The sequence below is a fragment of the Temnothorax longispinosus genome, chromosome 3 (genome assembly GCF_030848805.1).
Source record: "Temnothorax longispinosus isolate EJ_2023e chromosome 3, Tlon_JGU_v1, whole genome shotgun sequence".
NCBI classification, from domain to species: Eukaryota; Metazoa; Arthropoda; class Insecta; order Hymenoptera; family Formicidae; genus Temnothorax; species Temnothorax longispinosus.
In genome coordinates this window covers 12960156-12979682 of record NC_092360.1, presented here as the reverse complement: position 1 = coordinate 12979682, position 19527 = coordinate 12960156, and the positions used below count along the sequence as shown (strand labels likewise).

The 19527-nt window shown below is 37.6% G+C and overlaps 3 protein-coding genes across 9 annotated transcripts in view; all 3 read left to right on the top strand.

Annotated features, from left to right (window-relative positions):
- Milt (trafficking kinesin-binding protein milt) overlaps nt 1-8666 on the top strand; it is a 42979-nt gene extending 34313 nt beyond the window's left edge. For 5 of the 7 annotated variants that reach the window (XM_071773134.1, XM_071773136.1, XM_071773137.1 and 2 more), the window contains 6 exons: nt 3279-3355; nt 3852-4227; nt 4422-4657; nt 4851-5044; nt 5222-5461; nt 5546-8666. In XM_071773134.1, the coding sequence (XP_071629235.1) occupies nt 3279-3355; nt 3852-4227; nt 4422-4657; nt 4851-5044; nt 5222-5461; nt 5546-7028 (2606 nt within the window). In that variant the 3' untranslated portion in view covers nt 7029-8666. Of the gene's footprint in view, nt 1-1134; nt 1852-3278; nt 3356-3851; nt 4228-4421; nt 4658-4850; nt 5045-5221; nt 5462-5545 lie in introns of those variants that run through there. The other 2 variants (XM_071773139.1, XM_071773138.1) reach the window with 2 other exon arrangements.
- A 2625-nt stretch (nt 8667-11291) lies between these two features.
- Nucleotides 11292-12371, top strand: LOC139809999 (large ribosomal subunit protein uL5). The gene is made up of 4 exons (XM_071773341.1): nt 11292-11504; nt 11592-11741; nt 11823-11970; nt 12199-12371. The coding sequence occupies exons 1-4, from the start codon at nt 11424-11426 to the stop codon at nt 12324-12326; spliced, it is 507 nt and encodes a 168-aa protein (XP_071629442.1). The 5' UTR covers nt 11292-11423; the 3' UTR covers nt 12327-12371.
- A 563-nt stretch (nt 12372-12934) lies between these two features.
- Nucleotides 12935-18916, top strand: LOC139810423 (uncharacterized). The gene is made up of 5 exons (XM_071773955.1): nt 12935-13167; nt 13371-16341; nt 16562-17211; nt 17439-17563; nt 17674-18916. The coding sequence occupies exons 1-5, from the start codon at nt 13042-13044 to the stop codon at nt 18629-18631; spliced, it is 4830 nt and encodes a 1609-aa protein (XP_071630056.1). The 5' UTR covers nt 12935-13041; the 3' UTR covers nt 18632-18916.
- The last annotated feature ends 611 nt before the right edge of the window (nt 18917-19527 follow it).

Here is a 19527-nt window from a genome sequence, read left to right as displayed (position 1 = left end):
AAAAAAAAAAGATCGCTCATGAACCAATTACGTGATGAAGACACCCGTGAAGCATCTGCCTCTTGTCGAGGTATATGATCTCAAATCTATTCCGCTATGTCGTATTATTTCACTTTTACAAACATTTAGTATTTTAAGCTGCGACATAGGTTTCTTTAAATAAAAGGTAAAAGTATGAAAAATATACACAGTACTGTGTATATATCTTGCCTTTATCGCTACAAAATGAAGTTAATCGATATTTACGATATATCGGAACTTACAAAATAATAACAGATTTAATGGCCAATTAAATAGTCCTAGAAAAATGAATGCATATAAGTTTCGATGTTTCTTTTCCCAGTCGTTTAGTCCGGTGCACCTGCCTGAGCTTCCAAAACTTGTTTTAAGAGTTTAATGAGCTATTTCTTCAACTAGCTCTCATTATATGGAGATAAAAAAAACGAACAGCTCAGAATTAGTAGCTGTTTAGCTTTATATAAACTTTAAACTACTCGACGTTGCCCACAGGATTATCATCACAAAGTGTCAAGGGGATGAAATCAGGGGAAAGGGATGGGGTGTCTAAGTTTCACGGTAGCCTGCGGTATTTTCCGCAAGGGTCTAGAGAGTAATTATGCAAAATTTGGTCCAGATCGGTCAAAGGGTTTAGGAGTTAATACACTCACACACAGAGAAATGGACAGTTTTTTCAAAAATTAACAAAATGGATCAATTATCAATGATATCCGGCTATCATTGATTGGACATTATTCTAATTTTGATCGGCTTTTCATAATTCCGACTAAAAATATCGGATTATCCATTTGTTAATCTTTGAACGAACTGTCCATTTCTCTGAGCGTAGGAAACATACAGACATTTTAAATTTATACATTTAGATTTAATCTCGCAGAGATTTTTAAACTATCAAAAATGTGAAGCTTGTCGAAACGCGAAATCATATCATATTAGAATATATGAGCGAAGCATCCATTTCTTGTCGGATGAACCGAAGGTTGTAGTGAATCCCTTTCGATTCCCGAGTATTTTCAGGTGCCCTTACTCTTCGCGCACTCTTCCCCATTTCGAATCCGTTTACGACGCACAAATTGATAATATATTACAGCTTAATCTGTTCCTCATCCCTTTCCCCGTTCCGGACGCTGTAGAGCTTTTTGGAAGGCGACCTTGGACGTGGACGCGGCGTCTGCGCTTTCCGACGGCCGGCCGGTCCACCTGGCGCGGGATGCGCCAAAGCCGATCGATAGAAGGGATGCAAGAGGCTCTTTCGTGCAACGCGAGCATCTCATTCCGTCTCTCCACGCTTTCGTGTTTCCCTCGTTCGCGTGCCACGTTTTCTCGCCGCTCTCATTAGAGTCGGATCACCCTCCGATCGTGAGACACGCGATACTCCCGCGATTTTCCACGATGCAGCCCGTCCCGTGCGCGGAACGAGCGATCAGCTGCTGAATATCGCTGCATCTGTTGCTTGTCGCTCGACTTCGTTTTTTCATTTCTTTCTCGTGAAAACTCTCGACGAGCAGGGTAAATTTTACGGAGAGATTTTTAGCCCAGTTGATCTGGAGAAGTTGCAGGTGTAACGTCGTGAAAATGTCGAGTGCATTAAAAGCGCGTACAGTTGGAATCTCTTCGGGAATTCGCGATGAAGATCAAGAACGCAACGAAGCTGTTTATGAAGACTAACGATTTCCATGAAGTGGACCCGGCCAAGTCTTGAAGGTTTAAAGCCCCCACGTTGCTTTTTCGAAGCAATGCTCGCGCGTACTTTTAGCGTACTCACATTGCGAGATCGTGGTTGTTTCGAATGCATGAAATACGCGCCAGAATCCTTTAACTTGATGTCCTCAGGTAATCAGAAATACATCATGTTATCGCAGACAAATTCCTTAATATTAACAGATCACGTTTACAAGTCCACGTCATTCAAACAAAAAATTGTCGAAACATTGAACATAATTAAGTAAATTATATTTTGCAAAATAATATTGATGCTGAAGGAAACTTATTGATGATTTTATAAGAAGTATTAACAAAATAAAATATAATTAAGATAACCATGGCAATAGAAACTGGCGCATGTGCTCGGACAAATAAGAAAACAACGATAAAGCTTGGAGCGTGCACGCGAACTAACGTGGCTCTTGGTCCAAGATATTTGCGCCGAAACTTGAAGTTTTTATTTATAAATCTTGTTGACACCGCAATCTCAAAATATCGTTTCTACATGGATCAAAATAACTATATATATATCCTTTTTCTTGCCAATTAAGTGAAGTTAAACGATGAGTTTGTCGAAGAATGCGTGAATACTCGATTGGGATTTGCGTTTCGTTTGCCCGACATAGAATTACCCACATTTTTAGATCGTTGCGCGGGGGATTATAAATAATAGAAGATCGATTATATACAAAAATAAAATATATGCGGGACGGTAATACATGCGTGAAGATCTAATCATTCTGTTATTCAGTTCGCTTCCGAAAGGAGCAAAGCTTTCATTTGTGGTAAAATGTTCTACTTTATATTTCGAAGTAAAGGAATTCGAACCGGTATAATTTCGACGAATTTAATTTTCGACATTGCGAGTAAAGAAAGATTGACATTTACTCCACTCACAGTTATAGCATCGCGAATGAGAAATTCTGCGTGCTATTATATCGAAAGCTGAACTCGCTGAAATTTTATCGGTCTCAATCACCATCGTGCGCATCAGTGTTATCAATATCGCAAACGGATTGTGCGCGAAATATTGTTTAACGAATGAAACGTGATACTGCATCCCATATATCGATTGTGCTCTATAAGTTGTAGAGAATTACATCGTACATGCGATGCGATCGATTTTATATGGTTCACATTTGAGAGAGTATGAAACTAATATTAAAAGTTGAATGAAACTACAAAAATACATAATGTTATAAAAATGATTTAGATGTATGAGATTGAAACAAAGGTTAAAGAAATAAGAGTGGATTGTTATATCAGGTTAATCATACAAATCATGAATCAAAAGACTGCAATATATGTGTGAAAATTCAACTATATTGATAATGTACTAACGACAACATACATTCTGTAATATTTGTCCATATAAGAAGATAAAAGCTATTAAAAAGAAGTTTATCAGAGCGTTGCTTGTATTATTTTCAGGGCTTAAATGTAATGGTCCGGCCTCTCTGCACACATATATATAGTGCTGTATTCGTATTTCTTTTTTTAAATTATATTTCTTTTTATTCCAGCAGTTTAATAACGAACTCATCACTCTGTTACAGTCTTATGTAGCAACCGGGTGAGCCAAATGACCAAGACCTATAATGACATAGAGGCAGTCACAAGGCTTCTGGAGGAGGTAAGCCTGACCGGGAAGCAAGAGCTAATAGAAACTAAGCCCGCGCGCTGTGCATATCGCGTCGTTAAAATTTTACGAGTCGTAAATGCGTCCGTATCTAAAAATATTAACGAGACGTCCGAAACAAAATCGATAAGCCGTAACGAATTGATAAGTGATGACCGTTTAAATGACTTGTAAACAGTTATATAATTAGCACTCGCGTAGAATATATAGAACTTCTCTCAAGTTATTAAAAATTTGTTTAAAATTTATTTCTGTATATATTCTTACTCGTACACCTGAATTACCTTCAAGTTTTAGCAATTTAAAGAGAGCTATTAGAAATTCTCTTTAGATAACATTATCTTTTCAGAAATATTGATAAAAATACATTATTTTATGCAAGAAATACTATTAAAGATAATTTGACAATGGATTAGCAATAATTGTAGACGAGATGTCTTCAAAGCTATAACAACTAAGAAAATTAAACGGCTACGGTTTTCTTTAACAGAAAGAAAAAGACTTGGAGCTGACAGCGCGCATCGGCAAGGAACTGTTGGCACACAATCAGAAGCTTGAGACTACGGTCAACGCTTTAGAAGCTGAGCTTAAGGAAGCGAACGAGAAGATCACACAGTTGAACCATGAGGTGTTGAAGAAGACCGAGCTGATACAGATACTGACAAACGATGTGGACGAGTCTAGCTCGGAGGCCGGAACTCCCACCGGCCTGCGCGGCATTAATTTGGACATATTGCAGAGAAAGGTTAGCTGTTTGGAAGACGAGAATAAGCAGCTTCGCAACGAGTTCGCGAAACTAGTGCATGATGCCGACAATTCCGAAGAACAGGAGGCACGTCTTGTACAAGACATCGCAACGCAATTAGGTATACTATCGTATTTATATCTGTTTGTTCTTGTATGAAAATGTATCTGCTTGTAATACATATTTTATATTTCATATTAAATAATGCTTTAATCAATTTGTATTGGCAAAATTAGATAACTTTTTAATCGATAATGAGATCATATGATCATCAGACGGCTGTAGCATTGTTAAATAACTTCTGGCAAATAATAGCAAACGCCAACATGGAGGTGGATGGGATAGCGGAGGAGCTCGGTCGGCAAAAGGATGAGAATCGATTGCAGCATGAGCAAATAATTAGTCTTACTGCGAAATTAGCTGAGACAGAGCTTAGACTCGCTCAGCTGATGGCGGAGCACGACGAAGTGGGAGCGACTCTAGTCATCACTAGGGATAATCAAAATACACTTGCCGCTGAACTAGCTGAATTCAAAGAACGATATGCGGAGGTACATTTTTTGCAAACATGAGAAACGATAGAGTAATTAATTATTTCGTTCAAGTCTCGTGAGAATCATGTAATATATATAGAAAAATAACTCGATGGTTAATACATTAAGATCTGAATTATTATCTCGTTTGTATAAATTTTTTTCTGTAAAAATACATCTCTATCGAGACACTGCATGTTATATACTTCAGGTGGTGAACTTACTAGCCGAAACGCAAGAGCAGTTGCGAAAACAGAGAAAACGTGGAATGCCAACTGTACGTGGTGGGTCGTTATTCCCATCGATGGGCGCAGCACCTCAACCGGATTCTATCGCTTCGGAACTGGAATCGTCCCTTTACTCGGAATTAAGTATTGATTCGGGGATCGGTGCAGGTGACAGGATGTACGTTACGAAGCTGCGTCTAATGCTCTATCATTATTAAATTTGAATATAACTTTTATTATTATATTAGATTTGAAATTGTCATCAAATATTCTTGCATATTCAAATCATAAGAATTATAGTTTCAATAATTACGTAGCAGTTAATAAAATAATTCGTATTGCGTTTATTTTGTAGACCAACCTACAAGAAAGTGTTTGAGACCGTTCGTAGCGCATCTCGTGCAACGTGTGCGGGAATGGATCCCAATCAGTTTCCTAGAATAGGTTCTATGACGACGTCGACATTGTCCAGCAGTTCTGTTGGCCCGCGGATGAGTTGTGGGCAAGTGCGACAGCAAGCATCTACATTTCCCAGTTTGGATTCTACCGGTCATAGTAATGACGGATCCTTGCTCATCGAGACGGAAGATTATCCGTATGTATCCATTTTTCTCTTCATGAAAAAAATACAAATCTATTTTCCAATATAATCTGAAAGTGAAACTCTGCTATATTTCAGGGGACCACAACGAATGGGTGTACCTGGTGCTCCTGGTGCTGCTGATTTAGAAGCCGCTATACGTCGTTTAACACCCGCAGAAGTATTAGCGAGGCGTGCGTGTCTCAGCACAGGTGCCGGCTACAGTTACGATTACGACGGTGGCATATTACATTCCCCGCCAACCTTCTTACCTTTCGACTGTCGCACTCCGGACAGCATCATGTCGACCGGCAGTAGCGGCAATCTGAGCGGCTTCAGCGGCAACAGTGGCAACGCTTGGCGTATCCCACAGAAACTGCAGATAGTCAAACCAATGGAAGGCTCCCAGACGTTGCATCATTGGTCGCGACTGGCGACGCCAACATTAGGTGGATTACTGGAGGACAGACCAGGCGTGAAGACTAGAGGTGGCCGCGCTCTCGAGGATCTCGGTCTTATAACATTCGCGTTGAGCGATTTGGAGGAAGATGAGGAATACACTAATCCCGGTAAACCATTCCAAGACACCGGCTCCATTTACACCTTTACTAACAGCACCGTGATGCATCCGGATGATCATACCATCAGCAGCGTGACACCGAGCATCGTTAGCAGTCGTGTCGCCTCAGCGCCCAACAGTGGTATGAACTCTGGTATGAATTCCGGTATGAGCACCCCTCGCACACACAGCCGTCGCAATTCAACTTCAACATTCTCCACCACGCTTGGATTGGCCAAGATGCTGAACGAAAGAGGAATCAAAGCCGTCACGCCCTCGTGCATAGGCACACCTACTGACGAACGGAATTTCTCGCCGACTGCTACACCGTGCAATAGTCCTGATGCGAGTCTGTCACCTAGGTCATCGTCCCCACCACCGGAGAGCGGTGCCTCGTTGACATTGGGACTGCTTAGCACCGGGGCGGAATTATTGAGACGTACTTTTAGTTATGAGCCTCCAGCGCCGGTGCAAGCTAAGAAAAAAAGACCGAAGTCGACGATCTCGCGCACGGAGAAGAAAGCTCTCACGGGGATACGTCTGGTGGAGAAATTGGAAAGGATTGGTATTGATACAATCATAGCCACTACGGTTAGCTCATCGATCTCGCCGTTAGCTCTGCAGGGTGCTCTATACACGCGTCGTTCGACTGGCAGTCCAATGGCACAATTGACTTTCCTCAAAACTTCGATGTCCTCCAGTATGAGTCAAGAGAAGTTAATATCTCCCTCGTCTTCAACATCCTCCACTTGTGACGAATTTCCGTCGAGCAAACCGTCGTCATTGCTGGGCAAACGGGATGACAAGGAGCCCAAACCAAGCGTGTCCGGTTCCAATGCATTTAGCTCGAGAGCAGCGGGTCAGTCGCCAGATCGACAACGACGATCGGGTGCTAAAGCGACGAGACCCGATTTGGGACGAGTTAAGCCGCCAGCTCCGACGCCTGTAACTAAAGAATCCAAACAGTCGGCATTGGGAGCAATAAGTTCGCTTCTTTTTGGTCGTAAAGGTGGTTTATTGTGAATATTTTGTAGAATCTGTAATGCGATAGGGGACGAATCAATCAATTCCAGCGAATTATTTTTTAACATGTTCGCAGAGAAAGAGCTTATTTGTTTTGTTACCTGGAAATTTTAGTTCGTGTAATGTAATTACTTGAGTACACGATATGCTCCTGTCGTCAGTATTATCGACTGTCTACACTTTTGACGTATTCGCTGATTTGATACAGTAATTTTCGAATCTAACGTGGTGAATCGTTGTAAATAATCATGAGAAAGTGGTGTTAACGTTAATAAGATATACAAATCAGATTGCTATTCTATACAAACATATTTTAAGTTTTATTCTAAAGAATGAATTAAAACTGAGACGAATACAGAAGGGCGGAATATACTGTGTACAGTAAAAATACACAAAATCATTATACATTTTAAATTTTATTTTAAAATCTATAATGAATTAAAAACCGGATAGGTACAGAAGGGTTTTTTGATAGTTTGTGATAAATGAAAGGAAATCCATAAGTTACTAGCTCAAACGAAGATGAAAGATTATTTTAACAAAGATAATTGTATGATCTTCGACTATGTATCCGTGGACTGCTAGTTTTGCAATATTTACGCATTATATTACATTTGATAACGCAAAAATTTAAAAATCAAGATACATTGTGTGTAATTGGCGATATAATTCAAAAGATTCGTTATATATCAACTATATTAATTACATTATTAGAATTATGTATAAAAATCGATGCAAACTATTTAATAAATTTTTTATTTAGTAATTTATTTTTTACAAATCAAAAGAAATCGACAATACAACTAAATATCGTTTTTATAGAAGAATATTGTGTAATACACAATATTAGTAAAAACTAGTCAAACTGCGGCTTTTAGTCTATCTTATTTTATTTATTCAATTTATTTTATTAATATCTATAGTTAATAAATATCCCAATTTTGCGCAGGTTTAATAGACCGAACAATCTTTACACTTGGGAACATTTCGCTCAATATCTCGCTATAAGATACGCAAATTATTTAGTGCAGTCCATATTCTTACATAGTTAAAGATTGAAATCTCAACGATATGGAGAACAAAAAACAAATTAAGAAAGCTATAATGGCAGGGTAGTTAAAGAAATTAATATTGTATTCGAAATTCGTAGCGACTGGAAAATAAGCTGTTATTACCAATGCAATATAAACAATTAGGATACAAAGGGCAGGGAGGATGCTGAGAATGGTGCATCGTACTATAATGCATTATTTTATAATAATTTAGCACAAAGTCAAATCTCTGGTGCTTATTTTCTTAATTTATTTTCCTTAGCGAACGCTTGGTGACGACGAGTAGTCGTAGCAGGATCGTCAATGCTATTGTCAGTCTTTGCACGCGGAAGATTGCGCATTTAGCGTTGTTTTATTGTACTGTATATAGCTGAATGCAGCGGGGCGGTAAAGCGCCTCGCAATCATTCTTTTATTTTTCTTAGCGACTTCTTTCGCATAACTTGGTAATTTATTGCAACCTTGTTTCCCGCAAGTGGGCCTGAGTTTTACGTAAGAAGACATGTAATGTATCATAGAGAAGAGTGTTTAGCTCGACGCAGCCTTGTACATAGACGTACAAATTAATAAATTAAATTGGAAAATAACGCTGTGTCGTTATCCTACCTCGTTTGCATTACCGCCGACATCTCCTTGCATCGTTCCTCCGATCGTTCGAGAGGCCTAGAGCTAATCGGGAATCGCAGCGGAATATAGCTGCGCGCGTTACTGTAAATAGAACGTCTGACGAAACGATCGTGGAAATGTCATATATGTTTTACGTGCAATTACGCTTTGTATCGGGGGGGTAAGGGAGGGGGGATACAGAATCAAACATGGAGCGAGAAGTCTCGATAAAAATCAGCATTTATTGTTCCGATGATTATTTATTCCCGCGACATAATTTCAAATGTATGAGAAACGATTTTGAAGAAATTTCCTTGAACTTATCCCGAAAAATGAATTGCATATTCAATATGATGAAAATTAAATATTCCGTATAAAGGACAGTTAGAATGTGCTGAAAATGCATTTAGGTAAAATGTTGATCTTTCTCTCTTGAATAAGGAGCATAACGTATCATATCTTCGTTACGGCAAATTATTATAAAGATCAAGCGTATCAGTATAATTATAATCAAATGAGTGAATGTACAGTTATTTAACGGAATGAATAAGGAGAGCTTTCCGTAGATTCGCGCTGGTTTTCTATGAGAACTGATGAAATCGATGAAGAATACGCATTACGCAAAATTGGGTAATTATAAAGTATAAAATAGAATGTAAAAGTAAAAAGTTTCCTGCGTAATTTATTCAAGAGAATTTACAGTTAAAGAGATTATCCAAGTAAATCAGTTTTATATTCAGTTTTCACAGTAAGCGAAAAAAACACGACAGGGTCACAAATCAACAAATAGATTAATTTCCTTGATTACGATTAATGAGTACATAGATTCGCGCGGGTTTCCTACGAAAACTGATGGAATCGATGAAAAATACGCATTATGCAGAATAAGGTATAAAAAGTATAAAATATAATGTGCAAAGAAAAAGTTTCCTGCGTAATTTGTTCGAGGGATCTTTTACTATCTATACATTTCAGATAGATAAATGAGTTTCATATTCAGTTTCCATGGTAACCAACAAGAAGAAACACGATTGCGCCACAAAGCAATAAGTAGATTAATTTTCGTAATTATGTTTGAAAAGCCGCATTGCCTCGACGAACAAAAGCATTCGAGAGACAAGAGAAATGTAATTGTTACGTAACTAAAGAGTAAGGGGTCGTGTATTTAGTATATGGTTGTGTACACTAATGTCTGCTAAACTATAAATATTAAGATCGAGGCCTTAATATGCATAAAATTTTCTCGTTTAGTATCCGAGGTTTTATTTCAGATCATGTTTTCATGCTGGCACCTGTACTTAAATTTCATGTACGCTTTCCGTCAATCAGAAATGCGACGATTCGCCATGATTTATTCGAGCGGTCAGCTACATTTACGTCATTTACGACGAGCATGTCTACAGCAAACAACCTTTTTGTCGAAGGTGCTATGTAATCATTTTAGATCTATGGCAAGTAGAGATATGTCATACCTCCAAAATGAACAATAAATATATTTAAATATTAACAATGCAGTCTTTTTTACGAGTTATTGCAGCGTTAAATTCGTCTCGCAAATAAATTCTTATAAGAATAAGTTTCTTTTATAACTTTTGCTTCATTTCAATTTATTTTTATTTAATTAAGAAAAAGCAAAATTTTAGAATATTAATATATATTTTGTAATTTATAACGGATATTTTTATGTTCAAACTTTATGCCGCTTTGTTTAACTCATTCATATTTTCTAATTAATTTTTCCAATTGTGAAATTTATTGTACTTTTAATTGTAATATAAAGTAAACTGTATTGTTGCAAAAATTAAGAAAAAATCAACAATTTCCTCTATTAATTTTTTTCTTCTATTTTATCCTTCGTTGTGATTTGTGAATGGCTGTGGTTAAACGTGTCACGTGGACGCTCTCGTAAATTCTTATCCAATAAGTAAATTTATTACCTAGAAATTTTTTAAATCTTTAATTGCTTATGCCTGTTAATTGGCGAAGACAAAAAAAATGCTTAGCGATTCTTTAATATGATTGGTTCTTGCCTTTAGATCCTATTTTGAGCTAAGTGCAGAGACCAATCGTAATAAAGAATATCACTGCGCCTATCGAACAGCCCGAACAGGAATGATCGATCCAAAATTGTAAGAATCGAACTGAATCGCGGACTGTCGACTACTGTCGAGGTCGACTGTCGCGGAGGTCGTGAAAATTGCCTCTTCTCTTCAACATGGCGGTGAGTGTTGGTTTCTCGCTTCAAAGATTTTTCGTTTAATCTACGTGTGTCTTTTTTACAATTTAATTCTGTTAAATATCCTTATGACATAGAAATAACTGATATTATAAATTATGGAGAATATTAAATTTGTCCTAAAGTTGCCTATTTTTGAGGTTGTCTCTGCGTCACGTGGACGAGATTTCACGCTTGGTTCGATCGGTTTTAACATATTGCTATTGCTGCTATTAGATTTGTTCGGCAATAAAGCTTCATGATTCATTTATTCTCAACTTTGGATTAATTAATATCAACATGACTGATTTATTAAAAATGTTTCATTCACACGTTGCTAGATACACTGTCAAGTGTAGAGGTTAATAATGTACTCGATGTGGATGTTAATAATTGTACTTTAATTAATTAGGATGCAGAAAAAGCGCCCGAAGAAAAGGTCGAGAAAAAGACCGGTAAGAAGACCGGTAGGAAGCCCGATAAAAAGACGAAGAAGGAGCCGAAAGATGCATCCAAAAATATAATGCGTGAAGTCAAAATCCGGAAGTTATGCCTGAATATTTGCGTGGGCGAATCTGGTGATCGACTGACGCGTGCCGCCAAGGTAGGTTTTCCAAGGATGTTGTTTTTGTTTTAATGAAGATGTTTCTAACAATTGAACCTTTAAAGTTTAAAATAATTTTTTGTATAGGTCTTGGAACAACTGACCGGCCAGCAACCAGTATTTTCCAAAGCTCGGTATACGGTACGTTCGTTCGGTATCCGTCGTAATGAAAAGATAGCTGTCCATTGCACTGTACGCGGTGCCAAAGCTGAGGAGATTCTGGAACGTGGCTTGAAGGTGAAGTAAAGACTCTACATTTATTATTTACACTATATGTATTATTACACTGTATTCCTATCATGTCATTTTTGGTTATAGGTACGCGAATATGAATTGAGGAAGGAAAACTTTTCCTGTACCGGAAACTTCGGTTTCGGCATTCAAGAGCATATCGACTTGGGAATCAAGTATGATCCCAGTATCGGTATCTACGGTTTGGACTTCTACGTTGTACTTGGACGTCCAGGTTAATAATAATTACATTAATTTTAATTATATATAGAAAATCAAGAAATATATATAATAGATATTTTTGTCTTGTGATAGTATCTATATATTTAAATGTGTAAAGGAAATGTTTCATATTTTTAATTCACGTTCATTTCACTGATCGTGTTATTTGATTGAGATTACACTTTAATTAAATATTATGTCAAACTTATCTATATTAAATATGTATTTGATTTTTGTGTAGGATTTAATGTAGCGCATAGAAGAAGAAAGACCGGTAAGGTTGGTTTTCAACACCGTCTTACCAAAGAAGATGCCATGAAGTGGTTCCAGCAGAAATATGATGGTATCATTATAGCCGGAAAGAAATAATATATATTGTATAAATATATATTGCATAAAAAATTTCAACAATAATTGTTTACTATTTAATGTTCACACCTCATATATAATGAAACTCCACGCCTTAATTTTATAAACATAATGTTCTTTCAAATTCTATAGTCAAATCATGTAATTTAATAAAATTGTAAAGCTTAATTAAAATATTCCAAACGAGATATCTACGAGAAGATAACAGTTTTAAACCATGCATTTAATTCTCACATGTATAGAAAATAGTTTCTGTGTAAGTGATGGACTCCAACTTTATCTTTAATTGTTATACTTTTGCCTTTGCCTTTTTTTTAATTAAAAGGATGATTAGAAACCGAAAGTTCCTGAAGAATACGACCTTGATCATTAGTTAATTGAGCATTCAGGTATATAACATTTGTTGTATCTCATAATTTCAGACGCATACTTAGGTCACATTTAAAGACGAGTTAAATTTATTCTTCATTCACAAAGTGAATGAAAATGTACAAAAAATGGCGGAGCCAATCAGGATCCGTTACACCGGTCGCGTAGTCGCGCTTCTCTTTATAGGACTCTAGCGAGTAGTGCGAGTACGCGTCTTATGATCGTAGCCATTCCTCGGATCCGACATGGCCGTTCCTGTCATTTTAAATTTGAGTTAAACTGTATTGCATGGCTGCGTTCGGCAGGAGTTCGCGTGCAAGTTTAACGCGATCTTCCTCGATGAAATATGTCAATACACGTTACCATGACCGGGAATCCTGTAAACGTACGCCGTGGGAGAATGGTGCTGTCCGATCTGGATCAGATCAAGAAGAACGAACGTGATCGCCGACGAAGGTTACGCTTGGAGCAGGTATGTTTATTCGTCGAAAATTTTCAAACCCGGCCCGATTCGAAGCCAAGATTCGAAGAAGCGAGTGAAATACGAGTCCCCGATCCCTTTCAATTGGAATCTACATAATTGAACTGTACACTGTCAATTTTCTATGTTTTATCGTGCGTCCTTTGACAATGTAAACATCAGTCAAAAGTGTAAAGTGACATATTGCGTTGCAGGTTCGGCAGCAGTCAAAGGAGATATCGAATCGACTTTTAGAACGTGCCAAGAATATAGCGAAGAAAGAGCTTAGCAAATTGGAGAGAGACGGGAAGTCAGAACTTAGGGAGATGCACGATAGAAAGATCATGGACATACAACGCAAGTATCAGGAAGATTTGGAGGACATCGGTCAAGCTCATGCCTCTGCTGCCTTGCAACCGGATGCAGACGCGATAATAGAGGTAGAGGAAAGGAAAGATAGAGCTGTGGCGCAAAAAAGAGGGAAGGACGCTCTAGAGCGTGTGAAGGAAGCAAAACAGACGGACGATGATGCGGAAGCAGCTCATCAGGAAAGATTACGTAGAGTGCGAGAAATAGAAAATATAAGGGCTGCGATGGTGGCCAAACTTCCAAAGCTGCCGTTATCTGAGGAAAATGACAGGATGGAAAGAAATCCTTCTCAAAGTGCAAATGAGGAAATTATGCAGGAAGTACTAACTCCAAATAGGAAAAGCAAAAAAGTTCTTCCCAAAAAATCACCTAGAAGGGTAAAGAAACCTACTCTAAAGGAACATCAAGAAACATTATCACCAAAACCGGGTCCTTCGGGATTACAAAAGAAATCTGCTGTACAATCTCACGAGTTATCCTCAAGGAAGAAAGCGGACAATTATGTGTCTGATGATATCGAGCATATTATTGATGATGCAAGTGATGATCAAGTACCACGAAGAACGGTGCCAACGATGAGCGCTATACCAACGAAGCCTGACAAGATAGCAAGATACAATCCAGAAGATTATACACAAAACACGTCAAGCAGCGTCAGCAGTAGTAGTTCTAGTTCAATCAGCGATGACTCGTCATATTTTTCTGACGCTGTAGAACAAATTACTTGCAATAAGACTCCGAGGACTCCAGCTTCAACAGAGAACAAAGTACGATCGCAATGTAATCGCAATATGCAGCAGAGATACGTCTATGACAGGCCTCTTGGTATGGTTGAAAGAATTGACATCAGAAATGAGCCAAGCGCGATGGAAGTAGCACGGGCAATGAAAAATGCAGACGATGTAGAAACGCATATATCCAAAACTCGCAAATTAAATGCTCAACGTCGTGGCGAGGATGCGATTTTGCGAGAGAAAGTACGGAGGGATTATCAGGCGCTTCTGCAAAATCTAGATCATCTTGCGCAGGAAGAACGCAAGCTAAAAGCTAGTCAGATTCAATCCGCGGAGGAAGATACACACATGCGACTACATCAGAGAAGTAAATGCCAGGAAGAACATCAAAAGAGGTTGAACCGTGCAGCTAAAAAGGTTCTCGGTACAGACGGCGCATCGACCCGGCGCACTCATCTCACAGAAAGAGTCATTACTTTACCAACGCGGAAAAAAGACGGCATGCATAATGACGTACCACATTCCACATGGCAAGATCCTTATCTCATTGAAGAGCAGGCAGACGTTTGTCACACAGATGTTTGTCACACAGGTGTTTGTCACACAGAACAAGATAAAGATAGCAAAATGTCGCGCGAAGAACAAATACTAGATATGCTGAAGAAAGTTGAAAGGCAAAAAAGATTGCTGTTACAAGAATTTGGCGCCAGTTTGCCAGATAATATATTTAATGTCAGCATGAGGTCACTCTTTGAAGATAAAACGCCGATAAAAGCACCAGAATCTAGTACTGCCAAGCCCTCGTCACCTGAAGTTAAAGTCATAAATATGTCTAGTAGTGACGAATGCGTCAGAAAAGATCGTAAGATGAAGAAACCTGATAAATCACCTGTAAAAAAAATTGAAATTGCTTGTCAGACAGCACTAGAACAAACGGGTCCAGCGGAGAATAAGAGCGTACAAGTAGAATTACCTGAAAAAGACGCGCCACATCCCAGCAGAGACGCAACTGCACGAGCACCCCATCCGATTGAACCAAAAATTACTATTATTACACCGGAGACGGACGACAGCAGCAATAATTCGACAAGCTCTGAGATTAGTGGGATGGTCATTGAGATTGATAAGAAAGAAGTAATTGTAACACCTAAGAAGAGAAAGAACAGCGTGAGAGTATCGAAGCGACCGTCGCCTCGAGTTTATCAAAAGATTCGCTCAACGTCCGTCAGTTCTAAAGCGACGTCACCCATGAAGAGGTTCTCGCGGTCTCAGTCAGGCTCTCGCCTGACTCCTCAGAAGAAGACGAAATGTTTGGATACGGCAGACACAGCTACCAGAAGAGTTGATATACACATGAGCGAGTCTGCTCAAGATGAGACAGATCCATCGCTGGAAACCAGAGTGTCGATAGATGCTAGCGCGGAAAGTTCACAGACAGTTTCAGGTATGAACGATGAAGATCGATCTACGGGTAAGCCGTATCAGGTTCGGACTCAAACGAAAAGGTGGATTCGGATAAAAGATACTTCAGATACGTCAACGTCCACCGCCTTTGCAAGCCCACCGCCAGTAAAGCCTAGATCGGTGTTTGACGCTCTGAGTAACGTCACGCCGATCTTAGAAATGTTAGATTCTCCGGGACCCGAATGGAGAAGATTACAAGACATCAGCCCTGTTTCCACACCGGAAACTCCTTCGCCGCGCACAATGATGATGCCATCGAACATTCCGCACCGCGATAGGATTACCAGGATGCTTAGATTTAGTTTGAATGATTCTCAGAATGGCAGTACTGTGATATCGGCACGAAAGGACCAGTCTACCATTACAGATCCATCAGACGTTTGTCAGAAATCTGCAGCATCAGAACGTGTATCTATTTCAGAGCAGCCATCATCCAAAGTCTGTATATGCAAAAATCCCCAATGTAAATTGCTACATATAAAACTTGACGATATTCACGATTACGCTTTAAAAAATTGTCCTGAAATATTGGAAAAGTATGAAGACCTACAAAATTTATGTGCGGAAAGAATAGCGTCTTTAACTGACCTCATTGAAAAAGTACGAAATGAACAAAAAGGTAAAGTATTATTACAACGTCATTTATTTAACATATATGCAGTTTAATTTTAATCACCCACGAGATATTTTTATACTGTTGTGATTCCAATTAAATCTATATAATGTATCACTCACTAATACTTGACAAAATAACATATTGAATTATGTGTTAGATTGAATATGTTAATAGAACATTGTTTTTGTCCGAAATTTTAAATGGCATTACATATTTATTGCAGATATGGATTTTTCGCTAATTAGTCCAAGCGATGACAATAGCTTAATGCAAATTTCTACGCCCAAAGCATCCCGTGACGATGCCCAAGCAGTACGTAGATTGATTGACAGTATAGAAGCAATTCATGCCCAACTTGCAAGAACTCTCCTTGAATCACAAAGAATTATGCGAGGAAGCGAAACAGGTTCAAAGGATGAAACTTTATGCGATGCGGAAATCCAGGCGATCACTTCTACTCCCCGAAGTAAATTAATAGATACTGTTAAAGCACATGTACAGGAATCCAAAGTAGTAGAAGGCAGAGCTAAGCCAAAAGTTATTAGCAATGAAAAAGTTAATATACAGCTTAGCCGATTTAAAATGCAGCAAAAACCTCAAGCAACGTCGGCAACAAAAACAACGGAGCGTAATTCTTGGCCCCCGTGTACGCTTTCTCTTCACGAAGAAGAAATAATAGAGAAATTGTCAAACGAAATTTTGGAACAAAGTAAAAATTTGAACAAAGCAAGTACCGCCTTTGCAGCTTTGAAAGAAAATGATGAGACACAGCATAGAGTATCTTCTTTTAAGGATTTCAATCTAAAAAAGAATGCTTCATTAGAACGTGAAAAAGATAATAGCATTACAAACGAACTTGCTTCTACTTCAGAGGTATGTAATATATCTTCATATCTTTATTTGTACATGTAACATTTTTTATTCACATAAAAATACAAATGAGAAAAGGAGAGGGAAATTTTGTACATATATTAAATATATGAGTAGTTTACTTATAACATTTGATTAGACATGTTAAAAGCACGATAAAATAATTAATACCATTTGACAAAACAATTTCTATGTATGAATACTATTTTACATGTTATATACATTTTTAGACAGCAAAAGAAAACGGTTTCATTCCTATATTAACTGGCATTCCCAAAATATTGCGCAATGGATATGCGACATCAATAAGTGCGAGGCCTAAACCTCCCGTTACATTGTTAAACGGACCGTACAGGTAAAATTAATCTAATAATTCTGTTTAGTATATATATTTCAATTACATACCATATATATTTTTTGTTTTTCTTTATATTTTATGAATTATTCTGTCTTTAATGCAAACAGACCAGAATTAGAATCATCAGGACATGAATTATCGACGATCGTGGAATTTGATACAACAGATGCAGTTAATAAAAGTAGCAAGAGCCCGGCAAAATCTAAGCCATCTGTTCATGTGGCTCCTTTACCTGTTCAACAGAATCAAAGTTCCTCAAAGAAATCAGCGGATTCGTCATCCGGGATGAAACATTCTACTGAAAAGCTGTCTTCCGCACAGAAATCACAAGAAACTACAACTATCTGCAGTTCTCCTGAAAAGTTAAAAAGTATGTCTGATTGTGTTACGGAAACGAGAGTTGAGGCTGAACGGGAGTACATGCTCGAAAAATGTAATAAACAGTTACAATGTGACACAACCACTGAAGAACCTGTTTCTCAAACGAAAGATAAACTTGGTTCTTCCATAAGTATCGATCTTAATAAAGAGCATAAAGAAAGTAAATATAAAACGACATCTACTAGTGCGTACAGTTTTTCCGGATTATCTGGTATTTCAGAAATAACGAGTACTCCATCATCAGATATGTTAAAGCAGAATTCATCTCCGGAAGAAATGGAAACAGCTTTGAAGAAATTAGGTTTAGGTTGGGCGGTTACGACGCTAAAGAAAACTCGAGAAGCAAGTGCCCTTAGTTCCTCTTCAAACTCGGATGTTACACCAATAAATACAGCCAGAAGAATGATTTCTCCTACTAAGAAACAGCATGATTCGAATGGTTTTCCGGATATCAGTGACGTATCATCGATATCGATCAAAGAAGCTAGCAAGAGTACCGACCAAGCTGTGCTCTTGAAAGGAAGGACTTCCACGCCTAAATTTCAAAATTCAAATTCCAACAGTGAAAGATCCAGTACTACAAATACATCTGAAAGCGTTCAAGATCCAAGTGATAGTTTAACTGTGCCTAATGTGTCACTTACTAAAACGAAATCTGATAATAAGCAATTACAAAGTCCTTGACAGAAAGTGTTTTATATGTATAATTTTATTATTTACTCATTTAGAGATATATATTATTATATTTGATTTTTTTAATGGGGAATTAGTTGTAAAATAGGGTATTCTCAATATGTGGGACCATTTTCGAACGTTGACATATAAATAATTTTTATCTTGAACGATACATATATATAATTGTTATAATGCGCTCGTGCTTTTGTTGCAAGCAACTCGAGATAAAAAGATAGGGAGAACCATAGTTCCAAATATCGCAAAAATCTATAAAATATTAAATGGCCATAGATACATCTGGGTTGCGCTAAATGTGACGGAATAAAATGCGAGCATACAACAGCGAATATACAATTTCTTAATATGTTATACTTTATAAAAAGTTTGTATGCAAACTTTTTTTTATTTTATATCTTATTCAAGAAATAATTTATAGGAATGAAACAATTATTGGTTCTGTTACGATTATAAATAGTTGAAATAGTTAAAACGATTGAATGCCGTGGAATTATGACTATCGCGATTTATGACTATCGTGACGAGATTGATGAAATCTTTTAATAGCTTCAAGCATGAGATTACAATAAATTGAATAAGTATATGAAATTAAAAGACTGACAGCGCAATTCTAAACGTGATTTATAAAAACTATATGATGTGTAAAATAGAGAAGTTATATAAGATAACTTTTAAGAAACTGAAGATATATAAGATGAATCTATGAAATATGCACACAAACATTTACACTTTCTCTTGTTTTATACTTTATATTTTTCTAAATAAATAATAGTATTTATATATCTCTCGGTTTCGCTTCGATGATTTGAGTGTGAAAAAATGAGAGAAACCAATTAGCAATATTATGTATCTATATTTATTTAATTTTAATTATTTTTACACGACGA